The sequence below is a fragment of the Nanorana parkeri genome, unplaced genomic scaffold (assembly GCF_000935625.1).
Source record: "Nanorana parkeri isolate BGI_ZX_2015 unplaced genomic scaffold, ASM93562v1 scaffold196, whole genome shotgun sequence".
Taxonomy (NCBI): Eukaryota; Metazoa; Chordata; class Amphibia; order Anura; family Dicroglossidae; genus Nanorana; species Nanorana parkeri.
The window spans coordinates 1,316,157-1,336,155 of NW_017306464.1; the positions used below are offsets into that span (position 1 = coordinate 1,316,157).

General features: G+C 42.6%; 1 protein-coding gene across 2 annotated transcripts in view; it reads left to right on the plus strand.

The window, feature by feature from the left end:
• The window catches only part of MITF (melanogenesis associated transcription factor), a 178,736-nt gene that overhangs the window by 95,565 nt on the left and 63,172 nt on the right, over positions 1-19,999 (plus strand). For both annotated transcript variants that reach the window (XM_018555424.1, XM_018555425.1), the window contains exon 2: positions 12,192-12,444. In XM_018555424.1, the coding sequence (XP_018410926.1) occupies positions 12,192-12,444 (253 nt within the window). The remainder of the gene's footprint in view (positions 1-12,191; positions 12,445-19,999) is intronic.

The window sequence follows — 19,999 nt, forward strand, 5'->3', positions numbered from 1 at the left end:
AATAAATATAAAATATAAAATAAATAGAAATAAATATAAAAATGTAATAAATAAATCTACTTCTCTTTTTCATTGCAGACGGTATTTGTTCTTTATGGTATAGAGCTGATTTGCTTAGAGACTTCCATTTTCTGATACTATTTGTTCTTTATTGTATAAAGCCATCTGGTGGCTGTGGAAGCGGGGGTTCAGGAATCAGAGGATGGCAGCTTCCATCTGAGACTTCTCACCTAATTGTTGTTAAAAGCGTCCAGGAAGTTCAGTGGTGTCACTAAAATCTCCCTGTCAGTGCCAAGACGTCCCAGTCTAGTTACTGTGCAGATAATGTTGCTGACCCCTGCGACGTTCATAGACTGTGCACACACTTAAAGCAAATGTAAACCTGACCGCTAAAACCACATATAAGCTTCAACATTATTTCCAAGGTCATTTTCAATACTTTCAGATCTGCAGCTCTCATTGGTGATCCTGCCATGAAGGTCTCCTTGTTCAGGCCCTTCCTATTATTGGGTGACAGCACTGTGCTCCTGTCTCCCAAATTTGCTGCTGTGTTGTCACCCTGTCACATGGTGACTGCTTGTGGCCGTTTCTAGACATATGAAGGAGACATGGTCCACTGTTATCACTTCAGAAAACCAAATTGCTCTCCTGTGTTGTCACCCTGTCACATGGAGACTGCTTGTGGCCGTTTCAAGACATATGAAGCAGACATGGTCCACTGTTATCACTTCAGAAAAGCAAATTGCTCGCCTGTGTTGTCAGACAGGCTTCCGTTGGACACTTCGATGTTCATAAATAAAAGTTCCGCCCTCGCTGTCCGCACAGCACTGGCGCCGCCTTATATACATTCTCAGGGTTCTTCTGTTGCTTGCCGAGAGCGCACTCACTGTATGCTCCCAGCACACTGACCGAGCTGTTGTTGACAGCTCACGGTCACTTTAAATGATCACAAGCCGAAGGGACCGGCAATTCACAGCGGTCACATAATCAGGACTCCACCTTCCAACGTTAAGACCCATTTAAAGGGTCGGTGGGGGGCAACAGCAAGAGGTAATAGGAGTTGTAAAGTCCCAGCCTCTCCTCTCCGGTTATGACATCAGCATTGTAATAGGAATACATACTGGACATGTCTCTGGTAATACAATCAAAGCGCACTTGTAAAAATCCCTTTTATATAGTGAGTGCTGCCTTCCGTCTGCCCATCACTTCCAGCAACGTCCTGGATTCCCAGTGTGCTTGGTGTCTCTTTCCCTGCTGCTTGATGTGACGCAATCTCCATTTCTCAACACTACATATCCCATCATGCATTGCTTCCAGCAAGCAACGATAATGTTACATTGTTCAGACGGTAAGCTGTAGTTCAGAAGTCAGGCTCTGAGATTGGTGACACCAGGAAGTTCATATTCACAGGGCTGAGTGGAATGGTGTCAGGCAGGGGCACATCGAGGAAGAACATCCAATGGGCATCTTCAATAAGCAAGTTTACAAACTTCTAGGTCTGTATGATTATTAGGAGCGGGAGAGAAATTATGGAAATTCAATATAGAAATACAGATTTATTTTTTAGTTTTTGGCCACAGATATCCCTTCAAGATTTACTTCTTCAATATTTTACTGCCACAAAGACTACTTCAAATGTACCGCAAGATCCAGCAATTGGAGCTATTTATGAAACTGCCAAATGGTCAATTTGTTATTTATTTTATATATTTATTTTTAACATTTGACATATTTATAAATTATTGTAAAAAAAATACAATGCTTTTTTTGGCACTCATTGTCCTCGCCACCTTTTTTTTTCATTTTAGCCATTTTTGACTGAAAACTGTCCCAGTTATATATCTGCGAAATTGGATTTGGAGACAATTCATTTTCAGGATTAGTTCAGCACTATGCCGGCGGCAGGTGGGGGGTCTCTTGTGATAAAAGCCCCCCCTCCTCCCCCTCCCCCCTTTTTCTTTGTGTGCATTTAGCAGCCTTGAGGTAGTTCCAAGGTTTCCTTTTACAGAAGAAATTTTTATTAACCCTTGCGATGGGTCTACCCCTGCACTGAAAGGGTTAACTGCTCCCTTTCATGCAGGTGCTAAAAGTTATACTCACCTGATTCTAGGAGCCGGCCTACTTTTAGACCGGTTCCGGGAGCCTCTCTTCCCCTCCGCTGCAGCATTCTAAGGATCCTCGAGTCATCACGTCCAATACGGTGTATAGGACGTAAGGATGACAAGGGACATTCCATCACTGCTGCAGAGGGGAAGAGGGATCGGTCTAAGAGCCACCCCGCTCCGACAATCGGGGGAGTATAACTTTATATTTTTGAGCCTAGACAAAGCGAGCAGTTAACCCTTTCAGTTTATCAAACCCGGAGCAGACAAAATCTGGAGCAGATTTGCACTGCAACCAATCAGCTTCTCTGTCTCATTTATAAATCTTACCTGAGCAAACCGAGAGATGCTGATTGGTTGCCATGGGCAACTGCTCCAGATTCCCCCCTCTTGTGTTTACCCAGCTTTAGAGAGATTTACCCTCACGTCCTGTCCTGCTGGCAACGTTTTACCAGAGAGGAAGTGAGAGGAACTCTTCAGCAGTAACACAGACAGAAATTAAAATGATTTTATTTAGTAGGCTAGGAGCAAACTAAATATCAGACTGTTGCAGATTTCCCCCTCACTTCCTGTTAGGGTTGCCACCTGTCCCACTTGGGGACGAGGGTGCATGGAGCCGGCTTCCCAGCCAATCAGGAAGCTGGGCACCGTGTAATGACTCGCCACCTGGCTTCCTCATTGGTTGAGAACCTGGACAATCAGGAAGCCAAGCGGCGAGTCCTTACCCACCCCCTGGCTTTCTGATTGGCCGGAAAGCCGGCTCCATGCCTCCTCGCCACTATGGACACGGCTTCTCTGCTAATCGGTAAACCGTGTGGCGAGTCTTTATGCGCCGCCCGGCTTCCTGGCTAATCAGGAAGCCAGGTGGCGAGTCATTACACATCGCCTGGCTTCCTGATTGGTCGAGAAGCTGGCCAATCAGGAAGCCAGACGGCGAGTCAGTACCCGCCCCCCGACTTCCTGATTGGCCAGAAAGCCGGCTCCATGCTTCCTCGTCACCTGGTGACAAGGAAGAATGGAGAAGGCTTCCCTGCTAATCGGTAAGCCGGGTGGTGAGTCTTTACACACCGCATGGCTTCCCTAATGGGACTTCCAATATCGGTATTCGGTATCAGGGAGTAGCGGAAAAACAATTTTAGTACTCGATACCAAAAAAACAGTATCAGTGCATCCCTAATATAAATACAACAGAAGGCGGTTAGCCTAGAGGCCTCAAAATCAGGCCAATGGGTACACTGCAAAGAAACCTGAATGTAGCACGTCTGTACCAAGTGTATATGTGACTGTCAGAGTCCCAGGCCTGCTGTCTCACGCCATGAGAGAGCCGAGCCGGGGTAGTGTTTGCATAAGCTGCTCTATTCTTCCATCAGTTTGTGCCCTGGAGGATTCCGGAAACGGACCCGCGGACAGACGCTAAAAGAAGATGCTGATGGTAAAATGACGTCTTTCACAGGCAACCGCTTCCACGCAGAGAGAGAAGCTTCCTTTCATACGTTCTGTGAAATGACACGGTGCCTGGTTCCCGGGGGACTTATGATGGCTCTTGTATAAGCTCGCCTGCCATTCATAAACTGAGGCGGTCCATGTGGTGAACTTTTACTTGGATGACCCATAAATAACGCAGTCCTAAGACAAAACACAGGGTTGGATTTAGCTGGCCATACACCCTACAGGGCCGGTCAAGTCCCTGAGAAAGCCCGAGAGGGCAAAACGAAAAAGTAAATGTCTATAGCTCGTAGGCCAGTGTGTAGGGTAGCAGGGCTGGAGGAGGCAATGCAAAGCCATAACAATTACATTTCCCTCTTCTATCCACCTCTGGACATAAGTGGCTGAATTCGGCACGGGAACGATAGAAGGGAAGGGGATGCAGAGAATGTTAGGAGGATTCACAAGACCCTTTATAGTTCAAAAAATGAATCCATCTCTCCTTTCTCTTGTTTGATGGTCTGCACTGTACAGTTGAACACATATATATACGTATACAGTAGTTCTGCATAGAAAGCCAACCACGTGCTGCCTCCAGTAGTACATTGTAGCACTAGTTTTTACTAAAATAATCACATGACACAAGGGGCAAAGCTTGAACAAAAGGCGACACTCAGACCTGCCTAGGGCAGCACAATGTCTTCATTTGGCTGTGCCATACAGCTCTGCCCACAACCCATCCAAAGAAAGTTGTCACCATATTGTTATAGCCTTTTTAATTCTATTTCTTTAAACAAAAAAAGTTCCCAGGAGGAGGCCATCTATATATAGCTCATGGATTTTGGCAAAGTGAAAGGGGTCTATTTATTAAAAATGCGGCTCGGCTATTCTGCTTGGTACCTCCGTGGTACCGAGCAGAATAGAAAAACAGTGAATAAAATTAAGAAGAAGAAAAAGTAGAAAAAAAATGTTTATGAATGTAAATAAATGATCAATTTTGAAAAATAAATAAAGATTAAAAAAAAATTAAAGATTATTGAAAAAGGAAAAATTAATTGAAAAAAGAAGAGGAAACAATTGGGCGGAGCTAGCAGTGATGGCTAGCTCCGCCCAACTGTTTCCTATTGGCCGGGACCTGCTAGAGCCGGGATCGGTCAATGAATAACATCTTGACGTAGCTCCGCCCAGTTGTCATTGTTTAATGACATTTCAGCATGCCCTGGTAACCTGGGGATGCTGATCTGTCATTGCAACTGTACAGAGCCAGCCGTGAGATCACGGCTGGCCCCGCCCAGCTGTCAGTTGCAAGGCTTTTGGCCGGCCTGCGGCCAGCCACTCGCCCCACTGCAGGTTTTACTGCAGCTCTGTCGAGTTGAAGCGTAAGCCTTCGGCTCGGCTGAGCCGCTCGGCCAGCTTCGGGAGCTGTACGGGCTATTGTGAATAGCCCGTACAGCAGCCCTTCGGTTCTTCTGAACCGGAGGGCTCCAGCAGCCGAAGCTAGCCGAAGGATCAGCCGGAGCTACGGCTGACTTCTGCTAGCTTTTTTAAATAACTGCCTATGTCATTAGTGAATTGGGACAATGCCACATTATGGCCACTAGATGGAGCTGAGGATCATATGAAATAAATACATCTTAGATATACAATGTAACAAATCCAGAGAACGCTGAAGGGACTTACCATATCAGTGTAACCAGTGCTACTAAGGGGATCCAATGGTTACATTTATCTGTTAATTCCCTCCAGTATCCCCTAGAATTGTTACATTATATCTCTTGGTATTGTATCTCTTGTAAGATGTGTTTGTTTCCTACGATCCTCAGCTCCATCTAGTGGTCCTACGGCAGTAGGAAAAGTATGGGTTTTCTCCCATACTCCAAAGGCATGCTGGAAGGTTAACTGACCTTGTATACATGTATTAATTGGCCCTGTATACATGTAAGGTAGGGACCTAAGATTGAAAGCCCCTCGAGGGGAGGGACTGATGTGAAAGTGCAACTATGCAAAATGCTGTGTAAACTGTTGGCACTATGTAAATAAAAAAATAAATAAGAAATAAATACATAAGACTGGCAGGGGAGAGGTGAGGATGTTGGAACCTGAACCTGCAGCTTCTCACCTGCTTCTGTTCTGTAAATACTGAGATAGGCCACGCCAGAGCATATGGTAAGACCGAGCACTAAGTGAGAATGTCCACTTACTACTGTAACTTGTTAAAGATGTCACCAGCACACCATATTGAAGTGAAGAACACTTCTGTTTATTGACGCTTCATGCCAAAACAAATAGCAACGTTTCGGGGGCCACACAGGGTCCCCTTCATCAGGCTTGAAATTACAGGCTTGTGGCCCCCGAAATTACATTTCAAGCCTGATGAAGGGGACCCTGTGTGGCCCTGAAACGTTGCTATTTGTTTTGACATGAAGATGATGAGAGTGGTCGGTGAATCAGCAGCCAAAAATCAGTACACGGGTAGCAGTATGAGCAAAGTGTATCAGAGAAGGCGCAGGAAGCAAGATATTGGCAGGAGCACAATAATCTGGCAAACAGGAAGTGTAGAGGCATGGCTTAAATAGGAAGTTCAAGGGAGGAGCAAGGAGTTCAGCAGAAACTAGGCTTAATTGAGGATTACACAGGAGATCAGGCAAGGAGCTATCCAAGGTGCTAAGGTGGCTCAGCAGGTAGAACCACTGCCAGCTACAGCAGAGGCCTTGGGTTCAGATCTGGTTCCTGACACCTACAGAGTCCCCTAGAGCCAAGGGTGGCCTTTTAAAGTAGGGGCAAGTTCACTCCTACAGAGTCCCCAAGAGCCTTGGAGCCAAGAGTGGCCATTTAAAGTAGGCAAGTTCACAAAGTGTATTTTGTAATGCCTCCTTTTCCTATTAGTTTGTGTTTCAAAGTTGCACCACTTGCTTCACTCGGCATCGCCCTCCCCTCTCTTTTCTCTTGTTTTGATATCATGGCCGATAATTTGCTTAGATGATGCAATTAGCTCCTTGCCACTTCCAGCAATTGATTTGACACATCCTCAGGGTAAACACTAAAGGGGAAACAAATCAAAGGGTTCATCATTGTCTGACATTTCGCTTTAGTGGATGAATTAATCTGTAACGGATCCATGGAGGACGAGACACGGCCACATTAAAGGGCGACATTACATACATGGTGTGCTCCCAGCCATGCTCCGATGCTGCACTAATCTCAGATGTCCTGAAGATGTTTATGTCATATTTTGCAGGTCCGCAGTGATGCTATCTGTGGTTTCCTGCTTCTGGACTTATTAGCACGGTGGCTTAAATGCAGCTGAGTAGGGGATGGGGCAGAGAAGTCTGTCCTTAGTTCTCATCAATATCAACCATTGTGCTAGGAGAGGACAGGCAACAGGGCCATATATCTCCTTTTATATATAGACTTTATGTTCAGGAGACAGGATGTACAACAACATCACCCTGCAACGTGGCGGCACGGTTGTGTAATGTCTGCAGGAGGTGGATTTTTATACCTTCAGTGCAAAAAGTAATAGACATATGGAAAGTGTGGCAGCAAGGCACAAAGGTCTTCAAGTAGAACCAAAGTATTTTATTTTAGCTTTGGACACCCGTGCAAGGGTTAGACAAGGGGTAGGCCATCTCAGCACTACAAATGCCATCATGATTCAGCATATGGGAGTCATGCCTGTGATTGTTAGAGTCTTGCATTGCATCATGGAACTTGTAGTTCCACCCCTACTGGAGTGCGGAGGTTGCCATCCCATGGGTTAAAAGTTCTTCCTGCCCTAGAAATGTGACAAGGAGTGAGCGGAAGTCTTTCCAAACTGAGGTCTCAGAGACTTTAGCTGCTCTCTCAAATTAGCTTCACTTGCTGGCTACAAGCAAGTGGCTACAAGGACCAGTTCCTCCAAATGAGAAACAGTTGGTAGATTATATATATATATATATACACACATATTTGCTGTACCTGATGAAGGGTGGAGATGCCCAAAACTCTTGTAAGTGGATTTTCTTGGATGTACATAGTGTATGCTAAAAGGGAGCAATACCTTAATAACTATGGTATGTCTCAGTCCCACTTTCTCTCCATTGTTAATTGCACTTTTTTTTTTTCCACTCAAGTATCACAGTCAGTGACTTGAGCAGCTAATTAGTGCGATTACTCCACAGCTGCATTAGTCTCTGAACAAAGGTTTTTCTCCCGTTTTATCAAAAGGATCAGACACTTTGGGAATGTTGTGACCTGACAGGCCTTGAATAATAAGACAATCTAGCTCGGAAAATCGGCTTGGGCTCCCTACAAACTCATTGTTTGATCTTCCCTTCAAGCCTTTCCTTCTGCTTTTTGCCTTCTGTAAAAACAGAACAACAACCCGCCGACGGTAACGCGCGCGGCGGCATTCTGAGGGTAACGAATGGTGAATTGTGCATGGCTGGGAACGGGAGGCTGTCACCGTCAGCTCTGTTATTGGCGGGTTTGGCATAGGCATTCTCGGCTCCTAATTAGCAGCAAAACGTGACGATTGACAAGGAATTGTTTGAAAGATCAGGATTATGAGTCGGGCTGTGAGAAGTCTGACGCAGTGTCATTAGTAAAACTGCTAAGGAGCTCTGAGGTTTTCTAAATATACTGGGGCGTGAATATCAGCAGGAAATTAAAAAGAAAAAAAAAAACTTCCTTTCATAACCATCTGTGAGGTATATATAGTTTATGTATAGTACATAAAGTGTTGAATGTAGATGTATAACCAACTCCAGTGTTGAGTCTGCTATTGCACCAACACTCTTCACAGTTGGGGTGAGAAGTATAAGTTAAAGTGACAAACTCAGGAGTTAAATCTTATATATGATATATCATGCTGGATGTTGCAGTACCCCAGTCACATAATATATAGTGTATACAGGTCATGCTGGATGTTGTAGTACCCCAGTCACATAATATATAGTGTATACAGGTCATGCTGGATGTTGCAGTATCCCAGTCACATAATATATAGTGTATACAGGTCATGGTGGAGGTTGTAATATCAAAGTCACATAATATATAGTGTATACAGGTCATACTGGATGTTGTATTACCCCAGTCACATAATATATAGTGTATACAGGTCATGCTGGATGTTGTAATACCCCAGCCACACATTATGTAGTGTATACAGGTCTTGCTGAATGTTGTAGTTCCCAAGCCACACTATATATAACATATACAGGTCATGCTGGGCCTTGTAATTCCCCGGCCAAATAGCATATAGTGTATACCGGTCATGCTGGAATATATAGTCCTCCACTTACACTGTAAACAGACCAAGCTGGGCCTTGTAGTGTCAGTCAGTTATCATAAAGTTTATACAGTGTATTCTGCATTTCATAGTCCCCCAGTTACTCTATACATTGTAAAAAGGCAATGTTGGGCCTTGTAGTCCCCCAGTCACACAATATACAGTGTATAAAGATTATGCTGTGCTCGCTCATTAGGGTTGCCCCCTCATCTCAGTAAAACTAAATGCATATTAATCACACAGGTTCTGTGGCTGGTTAGGGTAGTACTGTAATTAGATTCACCTTGTGGCTTATGAGCATTTATTCAGTCATGCTGACACGTGGACGCCACAGACATTATCACCATCATTCAATAAAGTGCCCCAACACCAGAAATAGAAAATTCTAGCGTACCGGTGCTGGCAGTTAGTACAGACTCAAGTTTTAGTCTGATCCCACAGAGGAATTTTAACAATAACAAGAACGTGTTCTTCATATATAAGTAAATTCTTTGACTTTGTGTACAAATCTTACTAGATCATTGTAAAATTGTATTTCTACGCAATATTTGTGCTAACTCACTACCTGTCCTAGGGTGACAACACTGCTCCTCTACAGCACATACTCGCAACAGTACAGCGAGTGAGTGTTGCCACCATAGGACAGGAAGAGTGTTATTGGCAGGATCACCAGGTGAAAATAAAGGGAAAATACATGAAAAATGAATGCAGCTACCACATCTAAGGACCAATAAAACAACACACAAAAGATGTGTGGCACTCAACGATAGTGGAGGAAGTGCAGACTTCTAGAAGAGGTTTACCTTGGAGATCCCACACATACTCCTCTGTGTGATCACAGCAGCGGGTCTCGGTGCTCCTAGCCAAGGTAACTAAGTTCACTCTATTGAGAAAAAGGGGAATCCAGGGCTGTCATGGCAAATCACTCTTTTTTTATTGTACAAAGACTAAAAACTATTTTTTAAAAAATCTATCCAACGACTGTTTTTGTGCTTCCCTGCATGCTTTCTCAGGGCACTTGGATCCCTGAGATTCAAAGGCTAAAAACAATAAAAACCATCCGGCCAACGACCATTTTTCATGGTTAGGTGGACACTTGAATCTCAGTGATCCAAGTGCCTTAAGAAAGCATGCAGGGAAGCACCAGATATGGTCTCTGGTCGGATGGTTTACTCTTTTTAGTCTTTGAATCTCGAGGATCTAAGTGCCTTGAGAAAGCATGCATGGAACCATGGGAAATGGTCATTGGCCGGATGGTTTTTAAATCTCAAGGATCCAAGTAGAGCTGCAGCTAACGATTATTTTCAAAATCGATTAGTTAGCCGATTATTGAGTTCGATTAATCGGTTAATCGGATAAAAAATAAAATACATTTTAAAAAATGGCTCCAGTGATGGGACTACTAGTTTGTATTGAGATTGTAGTCCATCACAGGAGCAAGCTTGGAGCGGTAGAAGTAAAAAAGGAAAAAAAAAGTGGGGTGTGCAATATAGTGAAATGAAAAGTGTAAAATTATATAGCAATGAATGCAGAATGGCACCGGCTATAGTGGAATACAACAAATCCGAGCAATAGTACATTATAGCTGGCGGTATTCGGCATTGCGCTGTATAATGTACTATTGCTGGGATTTGTTGTACACCTCTATAGCTGGTGGTATTCCGCATTGCGTTGTATAATGTATTATTGCTGGGATTTGTAGTCCTCTATACAGCACAATGCAGAATACCACCAGCTATAGAGGGATACAACAAATCTCAGCAATAGTACATTATACATACAGTGTATAATGTACTATTGCTGGGATTTGTAGTCCTCTGTATAATATACAGCACAATGTACCGTCGGGTATAGAGCAATACAAATCCCAGCAATACATTATAGAGCACCAGGTATGGGGGGGAGGGAGTGCAGGCTTACCTGAGCAGTCTTCCAAGCAACTTGCTTCTGAGATAGGGCCTGTCTATCGGCGATTGTCATCCCCCCACGCCTGCTCCTCCTCCTTACTTGTTCTCCCCGCGTCCCTGTGCCGATCGTGGATGTGGGAGGGCGGTGAGCGTGAGGCGGGGAAGAGGTGTGGCGTGTGGAGCGTGGGTGCTGGCGGGTCTGAGGTGGGAAGGAGGTACGGCGCACAGCGCGTGTGGAGCCGTGAACAGGGCCAACTAACCAGAAGCCGATTAATCGATGATTGAAAAAGTTGACAACTTTTTCAATAATCGATTATAATCGATTATGTCGATTAGTTGTTGCAGCCCTAGATCCAAGTGCCTTGAGAAAATGTGCAGGACAGGATAAAAAAACAGTTGTCGTCAAGATTGTTTATATTGTTTTTAGTCTTTGAATGTCAGTGATCCAATGGTCTTGAGAAAACGTGTGTCGAACCATGAGGTTTAGTAATTGGCAAGGTGGTTTATATTGTTTTTTGTTTTTGAATCTCAATGATCCAAGTGACTTGAGAAAGCATATGTGTTTACCCATGAGAAACAGTCATTGGCCGGATGGTTTGTTTTGTTTTTAGTTTTTGAACCTCAATGATCCAAGTGCCTGGAGAAAGCATGTGTGGTAGCTCCAGAAATGCTCATTGGCTGGATGGTTTATATTGTTTTTAGTTTTTGAACCTCAATGATCCAAGTGCCTTGAAAAAGTGCACAGGGAAGCATGAGAAAGTCTGTAGCCAGATGTGTTATATTGTTTTTAGTTTTTGAATCTCAATGATCCATGTGCCTTGAGGGGGCATTCGTGGAACCTGGAGAAACGGTCAATGGCCACATGGTTTTTAGTTTTTGAATCTCAATGATCCAAGTGCCTTGAGAAGGATTGTGCATGGAACCACAAGAACTGTCCTCAGCTGGATGGTTAATATTGTTTGTAGTCTTTGAATCTCAGTGATCTAAGTGCTTTGAGAAAGCGTGCAGGGAAGCACAAGAAATAGTCATTGGCCGGATGGTTGTTTTCAATCTTTGAATCTCAATGATCCAAGTGCCTCAACACAGTGTGCATTGAAAGCACCAGAAATGGTCATTGGCCAGATGGTTTTTATTGTTTTTAGTCTTTGCTAAGTTTTTCCTTATACAATAAAGAAGTGTGATTTGCCATAAGTGTCCTGGATTCCCTTTTCCTGCATTGTGGAAACCGCAATATATAACACTTTTGTTCTGGGGTTTAGATACAATATAAGCTGACCTCATTTTCGTATATCTAAAAAAACCCCCCCTATAGTTTCCCTTTAACCTCACGCTGGTCATTCCGGCGTCGCAATTGTACTTGAAGCTGAAAGTGTCTTTGCAAGTCCGATGATTCCTAACAGATTTTAAAAGCAGAGCCCTTTAAACATGCTGGGTGAACAGCAATGAGAATCCCTACTAATTAGTAGCCTATCTTTTGCCTTTTCACAGCAGTTCAGGCGAGCATCACGGAGCATCGAAGCCTCCACTAAGCTCCTCCAGCATGACATCACGGATTCTGCTACGGCAGCAGCTGATGCGTGAGCAGATGCAAGAGCAAGAGCGCCGCGAGCAGCAACAGCAGAAGCAGCAGGCAGCTCATTTCATGCAACATAGAGTGCCAGCAAACCACACACCAGCCATCAACGTCAGCGTGTCCACCAGCCTGCCCGCTCCTGCCCAGGTACCAATGGAAGTTCTCAAGGTACGTGCTCTTTTTTTCTTTTCCAATTTCAGCTGCTCTGGTGCTAATTCTCTAGAGAAGGAAAAACTAACTCACCTTCAATGCAAAACAGTCTGGCTTACTTAATAAATCAATGCAAGGCTTGTTCATGCCGTTTATTTCACACGGGAGGTAGAGAACGGAGGTACGGTTCAAAGTATAATCACAAAAAAAGAGAAATGATGTGCCATAACCTGTAGCAACCAATCAGGTCTCTCCGTTTTAATTGCAGTCAGTTGCTGCTAATTATTATTAACACTTTAAGTCTACAGGGTCCATTTAAATTAGGTGAAAACTAATTTTTGTTTGCAAATTCTTTAATTAGTATTTTAAAATATAAACAAGAGGTACAGAAAAGAAAAATGGGGGAAGGTGTTTATCGAAAATTACACCAACTGGGTAACATTGGGCAATGCAAAAATGGCAATGTGAATAGAGTATACAGATATACATTCAATGGTCATGAGTGTGTCCCCAAACGTAGTCTGAACAAGAACATGGTCCAAGGTCGCCCCTGGTAGGGGAAAAAAAGATCTTTAAGTCAGAGCTTTTGATGAGAAACAACACTAATATTTTGACTTTTTAAAAACATTTTCTGTTGTGAATACAGATTCTGGCAATCGTGTCTATCGATGAAACAGTTCTGAGCAATTTGGGTCTAGTTTTTTCATATTTCAATAATGAATGAAGATTTTACACGTGCCCAAAAATTGCTGAGTATCGACGCACTCCTGCACCTGTTCTTGCTTCTAAATAGGCCTCTTAATCTTTACTTATTGATAGGAAAATATGTGTTGTGCTCTTTTTAACTTGGATGTAGCAACAGATCGGATACAAAGGTGTGTCCGCGGTGCTTATCGACTGTGTCAATGTACTATTTTTACACGTACCGTACTGTATATACATCGGGTTTTCAAACTTGGCTTGATTTTCTCCTTTTGAAGACAGACACATTATATTTCTACTAGGATTTGTCAGCTGTTAACTTTATGAGAGTAGCAAATCAGTGACACAGCGGCAGATCGATACATCCATACAAAGCCATGAGAAGTAGTAGTGGATGTTAGAATTGAACAATGTATCCCTACAGTAAAGCACTCCTAACACTTAACCCTTCTCTATCTAGGTACTTAACCTTCCCCATCTAAACATTTAACCCTCCCCTACCAGAACACTTAACCCTTCGCTACCTAAACACTTAACCCTCTCCTATCAAAACACTTAACCCTCTCCTATCAAAACACTTAACCCTTCCCTTCCTAAACACTTAACCCTTCCCTTCCTAAACACTTAACCCTCTCCTACCTAAACAGTTAACACTTAACCCTTCTCTACCTAAACACTTAGCCATCACCTATCTAAACACTTAACCTTCCCCTACCTATATACTTAACACTTAACCCGTCTCTACCTAAACAATTAACCCTTTCCTAACGATACACTTAACCCTCCCCTACGTGAACACTTAACCCTCCCCTACCTAAATACTTAATGCTTAACCCTTTCTTACCTAAAGACTTCACCCTAACCTACCTGAACACTTAACCCTCCCCTACCTGAACACTTAATCCTCCCCTACTTAAACACTTAACCCTACCCTACTCAAGCACTTAACACCTTAAAGGAGAACTATGTGGTGAGTGATTTCCACTCATCCTCATAGTTAGAGCCGACCTGTGACAAAAAATCTGTCACGGGTCGGCTCTATTGATCGGGCAGTGAGCGAACACATATTGTTGCTCGCTCACTTTCCGATCATCTCCCTGCAGAGAGCGGTGACTGACAGTCCGCTGCAGGGATTCCCCCCTCTCCGATCCTCCAGCGCTGAGTGGAGGAAAGGACAGGGGAGGGGGCAGGCACAGCTGGCTCTGCCTCTAGATAAGCAGAACCTGCTGTCATTCACGCAGCTGGGTGGATCCAGACAGTATTGTCTGGCAATAGCCAGCGATATACTGAGCTTTGGGTCACGGGAGGAGGTTAGTATATGTCCTCCCGTGACTCTAAAGAGAACTATGGGGAAAACACTTACCACATAGTTCTCTTTTAACCCTTTTTGATCTAGAAATGTAACACTCAGCTACTTAAACACTAAACACTTAACCATCCCCTACCTAAGCACTTGACATTTAACCCTCCTTACCTAAACACTTAACATTAAACCCTCCCCTACCTGAACACTTAACCCTAACCTAACAAAACACGCAACCCTCCCCTACCTAAACGCTTAATCTTTCCTACCTAACCACTTAACGTTTCCCTTCCTAAACACTTAACCCTAACCTACCTAAACACGCCACCCTCCCCTACCTAAACACGGAACCCTTCCCTACTTAAACACATAATTCTTAACCCTTCCCTACTCTACCAAAACACTTAACCCTCTTCGACGTAAACTCTTAACACTTAACCTTCCCCTACCTAAACACTTAACCCTAACCTACCTAAACATGCAACCCTCCCCAACCTAAACACTTCATCTTTCCTACCTAAACGCTTAACGTTTCCATTCCTAAACACTTAACCCTAACCTACCTACACACGCAACCCTCCCCTACCTAAACAAAACATTTAACCCTCCACTATCTAAAAACTCACCTACCAAAATTTTTTAGGGCTTGTTCACACCATAATCCTTGCGTTTACTGTATGTTTCTGTGTGTTTCTATGCAATTTTTTTAATGCATTTTAATGTGTTTTATTTACTGCATAATCTTGAAAACATTATTTTCACTTATGTGTAAGCTCTCTCTGGTGCATGTATGTGCATTTACATGCATTCAGGCACATTCCGGTGCAAAAAAATGCACGCTGCTGTACTTTATTTGAAAGCACTGGAAGTGAACGCAATGAATTTACTCTGCTTGCATTTTGGATGCGTGTAAAAAAAACACAACTGAACACAGCTGGTGTGATCAAGCCCATGAAGCTAAACTCTGGAATCACTTACTAAACCCTTAACATTTGATCATCCCCTAAAATAAACCCTTGTATCACTTAGGCCCCATTCAAACAAGGCTTTAAAATCCAGCTGTGGATTCCTGCAGCAAGACAAGAATAAGCGGATTCTTGCGGCAGGAATCTCAGGTGGTTCTAGACAGTTGTGGCTGCCAAGCCTGTACAAAGCAATGAGAGGCTGACAGGAGCCACAGCTGTCTGCTGTTATATGCAGTTATTTGCACATGTAGTTGTTACATGCGGCTAGGGACAGATAATCGCCCCTGGATGCAGACAGATTGCATCCAGGGCTGGTGATCTGCCCTTAGATAGCGGCAGCTGTGGCTATTCTGCAGCATACTTACCTCACCCTGTATTAGAAGCCTCTATGCTGACAGCAACCAAGCTCAGGCAGCACCAAGATTCCAGTGCCAGAAGATGCCAATCTTGTACTTCATTAGGGCAATGCATGGACTAGTAATGATGAGCAAAATACAGTTAAACCAGCCACTCACTTTACAGTCTGGTTGTACAATCTACCTCTGGATTTACTAACAACTGTAGTGCTGGGGCCTGCCTAATTGGATACATTGGATCATCTATCAGGCTCAGCCCTTGCTGAGTTGTTGCATAATTGCATGTAATTTTTCCTCCACATTTCTGCATACAATATATAATTGCACTGGCTGAATTGAAACATCATTGTGTGCCTTTAAAAATAAATATACACAAGTGGACTTAATTTTTAAAAAAAATTTAGCTAGAAAGCATTTAACATTTTTTTTAAGTAAAAATCTAGTGTAAAACCCAGGGCCATCCCTTTTAGGGAGGCAGCCTGAAACTGTTGCCTCAGGCAGCATCTCTTTGGGTCACATGGGGGCAGCAGTCAGAGCGGCATGAGAGAGAGAGTGAGAGAGAGAGAGAGAAAAAGAGAGAGAGAGACTGCACTAGAGGTATAGTGAGACCTAAATAAATGTTGTGTTTGTTTAGCAGGTGTTTAAAAGGTTAGTACGGCACCTTTATTCAGGGCCCATTCACACCACATCCAGATTACCACCAGACCAGACTGTTTCTGGACCCAAAATGCTAATACTAATACTACAATCTCAATACAAATTAATAAAGTAAGCGTGAGATTGTAGTCCATCGCAGGAGCGAGCTTGGAGCAGTGGCTACTTTACAACACACACAGGGACCATGGGGAACAAAAATAGCCACCCTCCAGAAGGAAGAACAGTGTCGGCACCAATTCAGAGATGATTTGAGGATCTAGAGCCGAGATACAATTTTATTACTAGTTAAGGTACTTGAATGCATATTTAAGTTTTAACTCCTGAGTTTAGTGTCACTTTAAAGTGACATTAAACCCTTAGATTTTTTTTAACATAAACCAATACTGTAATGTGTGCCTTACTGTAATCCATGGTTGTTTCCCTTCTCTTTGCTGCTCTTCCTTTTAAATCCTCATGTCTTCTCATGCTTGGGGAGAACTTCCCTTTGCAGCTCAGGGCCTCTTCCTGTTGTGCTGGCTCAGGTTACAAACCTATACAAATCTATACACAGACACCGTGTATCCATTCCTGAAACATGGCAGTCTGCTGCAAAACAGAAGTTCTCCCCCAGCATGAGAACAGATACAGATTTAAAAGGAAGAGCAGCAAAGAGAAGGGAAACAACCATGGATTACAGTAAGGTGCACATTACAGTATTGCTTTATGTTAAAAAATCTGAGGGTTTAATGTCACTTTAAGTCAAAATTTAGATTTCTGTAAACATTGTAAGAAGATCTCAAAAGAAAATATGTTTCCAAAAAATATATCTAACGTTACCTTTTTCCCTAAAAATGCCCCCTACAACTGTTCTGTGTTGTCTCTGGCTCCGAGTAGTTGCTGGGTAGACAAGCGTTCATTCCTTGTTAGACGGGGGGGATCGTCAGGGGCTTGTTAGGCTCTGGGCACCACAGGGACATACAGCTTCCTAATTACTGGAAAATTTGCCTTGCTTAAGAATAGATTTAATTTCACACATTGAGAATTAGACCAGACAAAGTAAAACAACACAATGCATCTTTATCAGACGATTGGGCTCCATTGCTTTGCAGATGAGAAGGAGTATTATGTGCGGGCGAGACATAGCAAAATGCTTGAACAGAATTAGTTTGTAGATTTTTTTTTTTCAAATAACATATTAGCATAAATATGTACTAAATGTAAAGCTTTGATTTAAAATATCATTTTGGGTCTTATTGCTGCTTGTGTACTAGCGAGGGAGATTCACTTCTGTTAACCATTGTCAATATAAAATAATGGGAAATTCAATAACAATAAAAAGAACTAACAGGGTGTTTGACCCTTCCCTACTCTTGCCAAATCTAAAACAAAAGTATCAGCTTAAAATATACCTAAATACTGGTGCATTCACTTATTCTTTAAAGAAGAACTCCGGGAATTAAAAAAAACTTTCCCTTGCAGTAGGGCTACCCCTGCACTGCAAGGGATAAGTGCTTTTTTTTTGTCAGGGGGCTCAAATAAAGCAGATATACTCACTTAATCCTTGATCTCGCTGGTCTGCTAGACTGGTCCCCACAGCATCTTCTCCCCTTAAACCGCTCTGGCAGTTTAAGGACCGTTGATAATATCACATTGACAGGTCCATTGACTTGCATTAGATGTGAGGATGCTGAGGGACATTCAACGGCCAAAGCAGAGAAGGTTTGAAGGTGAGTGCAGACCGCCGTGGGACCAGGAACTGGGTGACCACATCTGCTTTTTTTGAGCCCCCTAGAACAAAAGCACTGAATCCTTGCAGTGGAGCTACAACTTTTTAAGTTCTACATTAAAAAGGCAAATCCAAATTTTTTAAGGAAATTGTGAATTTTCACTTTGCTAAAAGAACATTCCTGACTTTTCCAGTAAATCAACCCCATTGTATTTTTTTCTGATTTTTACTATTCAACGAACAGGCATACTTTTGCTAATACAATTCAGAAGCCTTTAGACGCCCTTTAAAGTTCCCTATTCTGCTCCACTTTGACTATTTTCTGACTTTATTTATGTCTGCAAGTTCTGTCCTTAACTTTACATTTTTCCTTTGTTTCTTTTGTTCTTTGATTTATTACAGTCGTGTGGCGCACACCTCTAGATTCTGCTCTCTCATAAATCAGCACTGGCTTTGTTAAGGATTTTCTCCAGGTTGGTCTCTTTAGTGCCGGAATACAAAGTGTTCCGTAAACAGGTGCATAAAATGCTGCTCGGGCAAAACAGCCAAGAGTCCCAGCTATTTATTTTGGGGGCTGGCAGGACATAGGGGAGGGAGCTGTAGAGGTTGTTGTGTCAAAGGCCAAGGCCCTTTGTGGGCCTTATATTCAAAAAGTCAACTTGAAGGCCAAAACCAGCCTGATAGATTTTAAAAAAAATATTGCCTGGCTGTAGTTAAAGGAGAACTGTGAGGTGCGTGAAAATAACTCATCCTCATAGTTCTAGCCGATGTGTGACAATGAAAATGTCACACGTCGGCTCAATAGATGGGGAAGTGAGCGAACACATACCATCGCTCGCTTACTTCTCGATCATGTCCCTGTAGAGAGCAGAGACTGTCAGTCTCCCTGATCTGATCATAACGTCTTTCTTCAATCAACTTTAGATTTACCTAAATTTTATAATATGAAGACTTACCCAAAGATCCAATTAATTTGTATCCAATTAGGCAGGCCCTTGCATTACACAGTTGTTGTTAGATCTAAAGGAGATTGTACAATCAGATTGTAATGCATTTGGTGAGCTTTAGGATTTGCTTCGACAACAATTTTCCATACCGCTCCTTTGATTTCTTTTCATCGCTGTGGTCAAAAATTATTGGCAATGTGACCCCATTAGGAAAGCAAACGAACATTCAAAAAATTACCATTTTTTAATCAAATTCTGATTGTGAATATACAGCTTTAGTTTATAGGCTCTCACAAGCAGGTCCCTCTGAGATTCTTGTCTTGAATTGTTTTGCAACTGCACCCACTCTTTATTTTGTTGCCCCTATGTAAATTCTGTATTATAAACATTTTGTATAATGTTGATAATAATAATAATTCATGATAATAATAATGATAATAATAATAATAATAACAACAACCATAATAATAATAATAAAAAAAGTATTATTATTATTATCAGCATTATCTTCTTCTTCTTATTATTATTATCATCATTATGTTTAGGGCTGCAGCTAACGATTATTTTCATAATCGATTAGTTGGCCGATTATTAAGTTCGATTAATCGGTTAATCGGATAAAAAAGAAAAAAAAAGGCTCCAGTGATGGACTACTAGTTTGTATTGAGATTGTAGTCCATCACCGGAGCAAGCTTGGCGCGGTGGAAGTAAAAAAAAAGTGTGGTGTGCAATATAGTACATTATACAGCGGCGCAGTGCAGAATACCAGCAGCTATAGAGGAATGTAGCAATAGTACATTATACTATAATGTACTATTGCTGGGATTTGTAGTCCTCTGTAGCTGGCGTTATTCTCCATTGCGCTGTATATAATGTATTATTGCTGGGATTTGTAGTCCTCTATAGCTGGTGGTATTCTCCATTGCGCTGTATAATGA